Below are 12,095 nucleotides of genomic sequence, written 5' to 3' on the forward strand. Positions count from 1 at the left end.
CACGTTTCGCGACTAAAGCCCTATAACTCGCACACTGAGTCGACATCCTAGGAAGCATCGAGACGATGCTTCTGCCGCTGAGGGTTAATGTCACGTACAATTTTGTGCCATTGTGGACAAGAGGATGTTGGAAGGTGAAGAGGAGGTTGAAGTGTCTTGAGGATCGGTAGATGGTGTTGCCCTGCCTACTGAGCTACAACCTTGTAACTGTATATATTGTAAATACATATATTTTCACCCCGTAACAATATTTTGAAGCACATGCAAAGAAAAATTTGCTTTACTATAACTGATACTGTGTTGGATCCCACATTTTCATTTCAGTATAGCAGGAGAATACTCCATGACCAACCAAATTTTATATTTGCTTCTTTATATCTGATAATTCATTGTACCCATTTTTGTTATATGAACTTTATCTACCTAATGGCAACCATGGCAGTTGCATCTGACAAGTTCACAAGTGTGTGTGTGTATGTTCCTTCATTTTGTTTTAGTTATGTAATTGCTGTTAAGAGCATCAGCAGTGCCGTCAAGGGGTAAACAGGTGCAGCTCGAAAAGAGCTGTGAGCAATTTGTTTTGTCTATTACTATGACCACTTGTGAGTGCCTTCTAGCTTTCTACAGCTAAGACAGTTTTTATTTCTCCTGGGACAGGCATGATGGTGCACAATATACGGGCTGGGGCAACAGTGGAGCTGTTGGCCAGGCAGATACCGCAGATTGTAGTGGTGCCCAGGATCCAGCCAATCACACGCACAGTGCTGAAGGTCCAGCTGGACATCACTCCTGACTTTCGATGGTGCGACCGATACCACAAAGGGGCAGAGGCCTTCTGGATCTGGGTGGAGGACCCAAACTCTGACGAGATCTACCACTATGAATATTTCATTCTCACGAAACACCAGGTATGCTGCAAACAGTAAATCTTGGGGCACGTATGGGATCATTTTGGGAATGTGAAAGCTGCATGAGCAGTCAAACTTCAATTTAACAAAGCAGTACCTGTAGCCAAAATATTGTGCGGTTGAAAATTATGTACTTTAGGTTTGCATATTTTAGCACTTTAAATAATTATCACATACACCCAACATATTGTAAATGACCTCATTGAAATAAGGGGAAGCACGGGGAAGGAAAGAGATGTAAATTCAAGACGGTGAGCAATGCAAGAACAAGGTAAAAGCGGGAGCCAACATTTCAACAAGTGGACTTGTCTTTTTCCGCCTTGAAAAAGACGAGTCCACTTGTAGAAACGTTCACTCCTGCTTTTACCTTGTTCTCGTTGTGCTCATCCTTATTGAAATAAGTAGTTTTCCAACCCCATCATAAGTTGCCACGTGGTGTAATTGTCAAATGCATTGGTCATTCATGATTACTCATAGTCATCAGGTTGGCCAGTTCTTAACAGCTTGAAGGCAAGTTATGTAGTTAAACCTCGATATAACTAAACTTCAATATGAAGTATTTACCTTTTAATAACTTCATGATCATAGAATACCATATATTTAAGACTTCAATATGATGTGTGTTTATACACTATTTCAGTATGACGGAATTTCACTGCCGCTGTGCAGGAATATCAAAATAATATGGAAACTTCTTCGCACACAAATGGTTGAAGTACGAGTGGCTGCTTGCGAATGCAACTCTCAGATCACATGCCGCACGACCAAGATCAACCGACCCCCGAAGCAGAGCAGTGTCATGTTCCGTAATCAAGCACGTGTGAGGTGGGGGTTGGCATGCATCTCCTTTTCTACCACAGCCATCATGGCTGCACATGGTCACCAGTGTGCGGCTGGGCTTGCACACGCAGCCCGTGCGCCCAAGGGGGGATCCGACGCACGTGCGAAGAATGCCAAGATTGCTTGGAGTCGTGTACTGCCCCTGTGTCTAGTACCGGGCAGTTGCGTAATCTCAAGTTTTGCGGAAGCACTGACGCAAGAGGCAGATGACCTTCTGTGCTGCCGGCGCTTGGCACCGCTGTCCCACTGCTGGTGACGCTATGAGCCATTGGGGCAGAGTGAATGCGAAAGTGTGGCTGGATGTGCTTTGTACCACCGATGTGAAGATATCATTGACATGGCATACGTATCTTTCGTTGCCAACTCTCAAATTGAACAAAGTTATTTTTTCTCATTCATGTTTACTTTTTTTGATTGCCCAATAATTAGGAAAATTTTTCATCCGAAAGAAAAAGAAACATTGGCAATTGTACTTATTTGCATAAAAGGTTGTATTTCAATATAAAAAAATTTGATGCAATAACACCTTGTTTTTACAAACACCACATTAACGAACTTTTCAGATTAACAAAGTTTTCAGAAATCCCCAGCCGACTTATGGTTCCAGTGCAAAAATATTTCAGTTCTATGAACTTCAGAATACCGAACATTTCAGAATAATGATCATTATTCAATTTCCGTGTCATGTTAACAACGCCTCAGTACTACGAACTGCTATTCAGAAATCTGGAGGTTCCTCGATTTCCGCGTATCTTCCATGGCAGCCAGAACAGTAGGCTAGCAGACAACGAGGCACAGAAAGTGGACGTCGTGGTGCCCAAGTTAGAAAAACCTGAATGGCAGAGGAGCAGGAGAGAATGTCTTTTTTAATCCAATTCGGAGGCAATGACGCATCAGGTTTTGCGAATGCATGCGCCGCCCAACAATGTCTCTTCCTTCTTTTGCCCTTCTTCCTGCGCATGCCTCTTTCTTTCTCACTTCTTTCTGCGGGCATACTAGCTACGCGTGCAGAGAAATGTAACCTCTGTACTCGCATGCCACACGGGCGCATTTTGCACTTTCCAGATGGTGTCGTTTAGAGCGCTTGCACTTTGGAATAGTTCAGGTGTCTGCCTCGAATGAGGCAGTTGCGGTGTCCATGGCAAGGAATTTGAAAACAAACGAACAAGAAACATTGCACTTTGGAGGCGACATGGAGCTTCCTTCTTGTCAGTTTTCTCAGCGTCTGCATTCTGCACGTCACTCACGGTGCTTCGGCGGTGCGTGGTGGTGGAATCTATGGCAACAACCATCTATGGCAAGTAACACCACGGGCCGAAAGCCTACAGCAACGTTTTTGTGGATAGCTAAAATGGTGACAACTTATGAACCGATAGGTCGATGGGTGGAGTGGTTACTTTTGGGCTTTCCACTATAATGATCTTTCAGAATAACAAACAATTTTCGGTGGTCCCGCGTGATTCATTATATTGAGATTTGACTGCATAATGAAAGAAATTACCACTTTTACTGACTTCATTACGCCGTCGTTTAACTGTACTTTAGAGGTTGGCCGGATAACAAAAGCTCCAGCTCTACTTCGACAGAAACCAACGGTAAAAACCTGAGCGCTCGGCCTACTTTACTCTTAATCGCCATTTGCAGTTCTAGGGGCGCACACCTACTAATTCGCCTTTTTCATTTTCCTGTGCTGCCCTCTGCCGCACGCCGCTGAAAATGTTTTGGAAAGGTCCCAGGGCTTTTGCCGGTTGATTTGTGTACCTGTCCCCACATTGAGTGCACGTTGGTTGTGCATTTCGCGGATCACGAATTCCACAAAATGGAGTATGACGTATATTTCATATACTCCAACTAGCCTCGTCAACAATTGTCGAGCTAGCAGCGATTAATGTTACAGACTTGACTGCTAGAGGTGCTGGCTGCAACCAAAGAATGGCTCTCCAAGTATACCACTCATCTGTACTCATCAGCTGATTCGTCGCCACCTACTCAAGCAGCATCCATACCAGCACGACGCAAATGGAACGTTCCCGTCCCGTGTTCGCGGTCGAGGCGTGCCTCGTGCTAGAGCACAATTACTCAAGCTGAGGGTTGGCTGCGTGAAGGTGTACGAACCTTTATACAGACAAGGACATTTGTATTCGCAGATGCCTCCACCTCCGAAAGGTATCAACACACGTGTATTCCCCATTTACCTCACAATCCCTGACTTACACAAAATATGCCTGCTCCGGCAATATTCCAGCAATATTCCAACTGGCTCAGTGGGACATGTTCGGAAGTTTTCTAGATTATCTTCAAGTATTCACAGATGCATCTGTACACAGCGACGGTCAAGGCGCCTCTGCGGCTTTTTTCTGTCCTTTGATTTAAGTACGACGTATATTTCATATACTCCATCTAGCCTCGTCAACAATTGCCGAGCTAGCAGCGATTAATGTTGCACTTAAATACATTCAAGAGGAGTCAACTACACCGAAGATTGCCATCTTTACGGACTCCCATGTGCCCTTAGCAGGTTACAAAGCAGTGAGAGTGATTGTCCACTTGTGCGCAGCATTACTGACTCTGCGAGCTAAATTTCATCACATGAGGTATCTCTCGTTGCTCAATGGATACCTTCACACGTAGGAATCGCCGGAAATGAAGAGGCTGATCGAATCGCTTCAACTTGCGCTCATAACAACTGTGGCTGCCCAGAAATTTTGTGCAAGCTTGAGGACGCTCGTCTGCTGAGTCGTCGCCACCTACTCAAGCAACATCCATACCAGCGCTACGCAAATGGAACATTCCCGCCTCGTGTCCGCGGTCGAGGCTTGCCTCGTCGTGCTAGAGCACAACTACTCAAGCTGAGGGTTGGCTGCGTGAACGTGCACGAACGTTTGTACAGACAAGGACGTGTGGCAATTTCATCGTGTACGTCTTGTGGCTGCTGCAAGACACTTCAGCACCTTATATTTGAGTGTCCCGCTTTCAGTGCGCAGCGCATGTCGCTAGTGAGAGACTATCATCTCCTTAGCCTGCGGTGTACGACACTCTATGAATGTTTGTACCCCAGGTGTTGTGTGTCTAAACGTGACCAGGCTCATCACGCTCTACTTACTTTTCTAGAGTTAACTAAGGCTCACGTTTGTAGCGTCAAAACTATTCTTTTCAACATCCTGTAGTAGTGTGACCTTCAGTGACCGGCCCTACTGTGTGTGATCTGTACTGTATTCTACTTTATTCTTTAGATTTGTCCTGTTGCTCTTCCTTTCCTCTTTTCTCCCCTCCTTCCTATCTTCCATTCCTGTGTTGCTGTTACCTCCCCTTCTGAAGAGTAGGCAGGCATTGTGCCCCTTCCAGTAGAAGTTGCCAGCCTGCTCCTCACTTTCCCTTTCCTGTTAATTGTCTGTACGTGTTCAAAACAGCATGTCATTCCTGGAAGTCATGTGGCACTCGGTGACTACGGAGCGACCAGGCCTGAGCACGCTGTTCTGCAAACGGTGTGGCCGATAAAGGCACGCTGAGTTCCGCCAGGCGACACGGCTGCGTTGGAATTTGTCACTGATTTCTGCACTTGGACATAGCTTTTTGTATTATTCTTGCACATTATTTAGACATTTTGCATATTCAAAAAGTCTTCGAGCGCAGCCTTGCGTCGGATTTATCAGAATGGTGCACTTGTTTACATTGACATCTACAGCCGCAGATCATTGTTACCATCAAATATTGTGAAGAAGGCGCATCGCTGATATGAAATAGTGTCAAAACGTAGCAAAACATGCATATCTGCGCATATGTGCCATGTTGTTACACCCTGAGACGAGTCGATATGAGCGGCCGAACCACTTAAACCACGGCAAATGTGATCCAGGTACATATATTACGGGCTGTTAATTAACTCATTCTCACTTTTCTTTAACTCCATCATACTTACAATTTTAGCCTGCCGTAGAGCATTATTAGAGAAAACTGTGCTCGCATAAGTGCTCATTTGTAGGCCGTGCTGTTCTCTCACTAAAACGCGCGGACGCCATTGCTCACACAGTGTGTGTATAACTGAGCTAGGCAGTTGTTTATGCTGCTGTATACACAGTCTCTTCTTTGCCGCTTGACGCAGAGCCAAACAGTGCATCTCTGAAATTGACAAATGTGTCGGCAAAGCAACACCCATATGCCCATATACGTAGTGAATGCGGCTAACAGCGTACAGGTACGGTGACGTACACATGTTGGGACAGCGCTGTGTCGCCGCTTACCGCTTATTGTGTACGCGCCTTGCGAAGTGAAGTGTAGTTGATTTCAAATCGCTAAGGCCAGAACTGAACTATAAAAGCAGCTTCGTTCGACCTAACTGCTTACTTACATTTCTGTTCAGGTCCGCCGGTAGCGGGTGCACGAACTCGACGGTGCCAGGTTAACCTTCGCTGAACAAAATCGACATTGGCTCAAACTTCATGGGCACGGCTTGAAAGGGTTAAAGCTTGTGCATTTCAACTTGGCAGGCGTGTTTGAATCATTTTGAGCACGATTTTGAGATTTTGAGACGCTGTCGCTATTGTGTTGTCGGTTCGATGGCCAATCGCGCGGGGTTCGGTTGAACGATGGTTGGCACGCTGATTTTGCTGGTGCCGTCGACAAGAAAGCCCGTCGCAGTACAACTCGCGCTTGTCGGTTGCGTAGTTGTGGACCTGGTATGATAAAAAGGTTTCAATGACGCACAATAGTCGGTCAGTCATTGGAGTGAGCGTCTTCTCGGTCTCGTATCAACCCAGTGTTGCCGCGCCTTACAGTTACATACAGTCAGGCACGCTGCCACCACTAGCAAGTATGGACCAACGCTGCAAGAAGGCTTCGTTAGCAACATGATGTACTTAAGTGTCGTCCAAGTGTAAAGCATGGGTTTTTCGCTGAATTTGCTAGCTATCAACAAAAGGCGGCAACTACCTGGCTCACGGTGCAGTCCAGACAACTCGGATGATGTCCCGGCCGCTTTCTCTTTTAAAGTGGCGTTGCAGTCCACGCTATGCACGTTTCCGGCACCCCATCGACATGGAGCTACCAGTAGAATTTCAACGCGGTACACGGCACGACTGTTTGCAGCAGCGCCCGTGCGAGTGATGTTTTTTTTTTTTTTTTTTTTTTCGGGGACTTCCCAGCGCGGTGCTACCTTTCAAAACGTTTCACGACTAATACGCTAGTGCAGGGCCTATGCGCTGTCGCGCCATGAAAGAGGCGGATTGTCAGGTTTCCTTGCGACTTTTTTTTAGACGGACTGTCCAACTTTTCTGCAACAAAATCTAAGATCTTAATTGCGCCACTATGTTAAGCCCTGCCTTTACAACCTCGCAGTCAAGCTCAGTACAATTCCATGCTTATCAACAGTTCTCCAAGTCGCACAAGTGTGTCTGCCCATGTAAAGCACATATATTGCTTAGAGGGGCAGATTGAAGAAGTCTGTAAGTAACCCAAAATGACAGAGCTTTTGTTTCTCACATGGGCTCAGCGTACGCAACGTTGTGGTACTTGATATCCACCTCCATCGATAGCCTTTGAAGCACATCACACCCTTGTATCGTAGAACCCAAGCAGCACACATTAGAGTATACACAAGACACAAAGTATTTCATGCCAAGAAGTGGTATTCGAATAGATTTATGGCAAACGACTAATGTTTCTTACGTGAGTGCCTGGAAGGAAAATGAAGACTATGTTAAATAATGTACAGTCAGTGAACAACCAGCCATGGCTTCAACTCACAGCACTCATTAGGCAGAGAGATCCAATAGTTATGGTTCCACAAGAGGCAGCACGGTACACCGCCATCTGTAACTTGAGTGTGCGCCTCGACCATCCTCTTAGTGCCTTTTTATATGTTTGTGGGAGTTTGAACAGTAAACGGGACCTCGTGAAGGTGTGCTGGAGGGAACAGAACCAGAGACGCTACAGAAATGGCAAAGAGAGCATATGTGTTTTCCCTTTCGTGGTCCACCTTGCAGCTATTGAGTTGTATTTCTCTTAATAAACCTAGTTAACAAAAGTCTTGTAGTGACTATTGATTGGTTGATCAGCGAGCTACATTATCAACACTAGGGGCCTGTGAATACTGAATAGTAGATTTCGACTTCAATATCTAATCAAATAAAAAAAAGCAGAATATTGAATTGAATATTGAATATCAGAAAATTGAACACAAACTTTTGTGCTTCCAAATTTCGTGCAAGAAATACAGTTCTGCACATGCTCTGGAAGCTGATCACATTAGTTAACAAGAATCTTGCAAACTCTCAGTACCTTAGGTACGTATGAATTGAGATGCATAGTATGCTGTACTCTTACTAAAGAGAACACCAAATTATCTAGTATGCTAGCATTGAAAATTCAGTTCATATACGAAGGTCTGGAAAATATTTTTTGTTCATAGAATGTCTGCCTATAGTGTTATGCTGCGGAGCACGTGGTCGCAGGATCGAATTCTTGCCACGGCGGCCGCATTCCGATGGGGGCAAAATGCAAAAACACTCGTGTACTTTAGATTTAGATGCACGTTACAGAACCCCAGGTGGTCGAAATTACTGGAGTCCTCCACTACGGCGTGCCTCGTAATCAGAAAGGGGTTTTAGCACGTAAAACCCCATAATTTAATTTAATAGAATGTCTGTCAAATAGAATTAAGTGATGAGGGGTTCATATGGTGGTGCTTCATAGCAATCTTCTACTGCTTAGAAAGTATTGCTTGTAATAAAACTGCACTTATAACGGCTAATCATGACATTGCATCCACATCCTTCATAGAAGCTCCCGGGCAATGAGCTACTTTAAAATCAGATTGCTGAAGTTCACCCACCCAACTGTCCTTTCAGTTTGTCCATCATCAATATGCAAGTTAGTGCAGTTCTTCGTGATCTGTGTATAGCTTGAACTTTGCACCTTCCAACTATGAATGGAAGTGGCGGGCGGCTTTTAAAACAGTGAGAGCTTCTTTTTCTGTAGTCGTACAATTCAGTTTTGTTGTATGTGTAGCTATAGTATCCAACCACACGGGGATGTTGGTTTGGTAGTTGTGATACAAGACTCCTCCCGTTCCATAGTGAGATGCATCGGCATTCAATTCCAAGGGCAGCGCAAAGTCTGGTAAGCAAAAGGCACGATCAGAAGAAATTATTCAGACCAATTCTTGGCAGGCATCATCACATTCTTCTATCCAACAAAAGGGAACATCCTTCTGAGTCAATCTTGTCAGACAGCGACATTTCAGAGCATAATCTTGATTGAAAGCTCTGAAATTGCTTGCCAATTCGTACGGCTTTGCTAGTTTTGCTGTGCGAGCTACTGATTCTGCTTTCGTATTCTTCATTTGTTCTGTCCAAGACTCTGCCAAGAAATGTCACATTAGTTTTGAAGAACTCACTCTTCTTGAAATTAACATTTAGCTTAGCAGGTAATGCTCCCAGGATATGCGGCAGATGTTCTTCATACAACTTATCACTTTTAGAGTATATTACAATGTCATCTAGGTAGACATTGCAGAACCGTGCAATATAGGGATTCAAAACTTTGTTCATCATGTTTTGGAACCAACTAGGTGAGTTTTTCCATCTAAGGGGAAGGCAATGGTATTCGTATATGTCAAATGAAGTCATAAATGCCATGTATTGCTTGGTGTCTTCTTGTAGTGGCACCTGCCAGAAGCCCTTGCACAGGTGTATGCGAGAAAAGCAGGTGGCCTCTGGTTTCATCAATGATGGTGTCAATCCTCGGCATTGGAAAAGGAATCAAGAGGGTTTGGTTATTTACTGCTCTGTAATCCATACATAGCTGCCAGCTGCCGTCTTCCTTTGGAGCAATGGTGATAGGTGAAGCAAAGGGACACACCGATGGGTGAATTACATTGGCATCTAACATCTTTTGAAGCTCTTCTTTTAGCCACGTCTTCTTTTCTCTCATCAAGTTGTTTGATTTTTTTCTCACAACTGTTTTGTCGGACAAGTGAAACAGAGTTTCGAACTTTGTTGTTGCCGGTGGATAACCTCCCAAGCATACCAGTTCGAGTTAGAGTTGAGAAATTACACTTTCTTCAGCTTCCTTAGGCAGTCTTTTTGTTCCAACTCTGTTTGGTCATATTCTTGATAAAGAGACACCTTATCGTCCCAATAAATATTCAGTCTCAACAAGTTCATGTCCAGAAGAGATAGGGTAAAGTTGTACTCCACAGTATCTAAAACTGTCGACTGCGTCAAATAGTAATAAAACTGCACTTAGTAGCTGCACAACGCAGACTCAATTTTGTTCAGTCGCACTTCCGTATTGTCTTTTCTCCCCCTGCCCTTTATCTTGTTTCAACTTCTGTCTGCAGGCCCTCATAGGATTTCTTCATTGCTTTCCCAGCGTGTCTACCAACCGGGAAAACCGAGGAAACCGGGAATTCTCAGGGATTTTGAGTAGTCTGGAAAAAGTCAGGGAATACTCAGGGAATTTGGGCCTCTATCAGGGAAAATTAGCGGCACTTTTATTGAAAGGGTCGAAAGTCGCGGTAATGCTGGCTCGAGTAACAGACAGGAATCGTAATGAATCGTCTTTGACGCCCTGTCGTCGGCTGAAGAAGTTGCCAGTGTACAGTCAATGACCGACTTTCCGGATTCCCGATAATTTGGACGGCTTCGCGACACCGCCACGTATCCCATAGGGTCAACGTATCAGAACGTGTGACATTTCCGACGCAAGAACTCTTCGCCGTCCGATTTTCCGGACGTTTTGCCGTGACCGCAGGTCCGAAATGGCAATAATCAAAGGCACCACCGCTGCCATTTTGATTACTTCGCCACCTCGAACCGGCACTCTCGCACGCAGATCCGCTGGCAGCCGTTGCCGCCACTGCGGCAACGCTAGACCTAGCTGCTTCGACGTTCGCCATGAAGCTTCTTGCCGTTGGATGCCGAGTTTTTTAGTGAAAGAATTAGCTGCTGTCAGCAATGGCATGGACTCCGCCTTTGTGGTCCTCGCGATTGGCTTAGAAACTTGGAAAACATTATGCGTTGCATAATGCCGGTTCCTGGAAGTCAGCTTCACCTCCTTACAGAAATGTTACTTGGTGAAGCATACGTAAAAGTATTGCAGTGAAGCATAACAAGCGTGGGAAGGGGCTATTGCCACGGAACACAGTATGTATTCCTTAATTATACACGCCTGCACCCGGTATTTCCTGTCACAGTACGTGCACCGATATGCCTAATATGTGTACTGACAGGCCTTCAGAGCGTTTTCGAACGTGCCTGTGGCGGTTTGAGCCCCTAAAGGCACTAAATGACATGCATTTATTTTTTTTCCAACTGGCCGATTTTTCGGTTGTTTTCGCGGCCCTTAGGGAGTTCGAAAAATTGGCCGTAGACTGTCTTTGGGACGAACGAGTGGCGGAAGGAAAACAAGAATAGACATGACCTACGCATTGAGGAATAAACAGGAAAGGAAGCTTGCTGCCGCCGTTTTGAAGGAGCTTGAACTCAAAAAACAAAGTTTTGGCTGATCCCGAGATGCAGGTGTCCCTCATCCAAACCAAAATAAACTCTTTAAAGCAGTGAAACACAACACTCAGGAGTCGTGCGCGGGCTGAGAGTATGTCAGGACAGTTGAGGTTGACTTACGAGCTGTTGAGAGAGAATCTCAATTGTGACAGAGTTCGGGCCTCATACCACTGAGCTTGCTATCACTTGATAGAAATAGCTCATATTCGAAAATATTTGCTTCTATATCCATCTCCTTTTTATTCGTATTTGAGAATGTCCGACTCCATTTGCAATTTTTTTCGAAGACACTTTATTTGCTGTGCATTTTACTAACCCCTGCCTTCTATTCTCTTTTTGAATAACACAAACACTACTCCTTAGTATTCAAATTGGATTAAGGCGCTTCTTTATTTTTTTCATGTGCTTGCTAGAGAGTGACAGCATCAGGCGATATGGTTTCAGCTAGTCTTGCCATAAAACATAGTTCTGCATCACTCAGGGAAATTCGCAATGGCACCCAGGGAAAACCTGGAAAACTCAAGTAATTTGGAAATGTCAACTTGGTAGACACCCTGTTTCCAGTGTTTTTCCACAAAACAGGCGGAGGAGTTTTTCTATCTTTATGACTGGTGGTCAAGGTTAAGCACATCGGATGTACAAGCTGCGCTCGACTACTTCACCAAGGACAAACATGGGTGCTCTCGGCAAAGACCGAACAAGAAGCACGTTATGTCAGTCATCACGAATGGCCGGAGAGTACGTCTCAAAGGACTTTATGACACATTCCATCCACGAGACGTTCCAGATGTTTAAAGCAGCTCAACCCGAAGGGCCATTGCCCGGTCAAAGTTTTATAGCCTGC

The 12,095-nt window shown here is 44.9% G+C and overlaps 1 protein-coding gene across 6 annotated transcripts in view; it reads left to right on the plus strand.

The window, feature by feature from the left end:
- Window positions 1-12,095, plus strand: part of obe (activating signal cointegrator 1 complex subunit obelus) — a 465,382-nt gene that overhangs the window by 240,575 nt on the left and 212,712 nt on the right. For all 6 annotated transcript variants that reach the window (XM_075697239.1, XM_075697242.1, XM_075697241.1 and 3 more), the window contains exon 20: window positions 658-908. In XM_075697239.1, the coding sequence (XP_075553354.1) occupies window positions 658-908 (251 nt within the window). The remainder of the gene's footprint in view (window positions 1-657; window positions 909-12,095) is intronic.

This window comes from Dermacentor variabilis, chromosome 6 (genome assembly GCF_050947875.1).
Source record: "Dermacentor variabilis isolate Ectoservices chromosome 6, ASM5094787v1, whole genome shotgun sequence".
Taxonomy (NCBI): Eukaryota; Metazoa; Arthropoda; class Arachnida; order Ixodida; family Ixodidae; genus Dermacentor; species Dermacentor variabilis.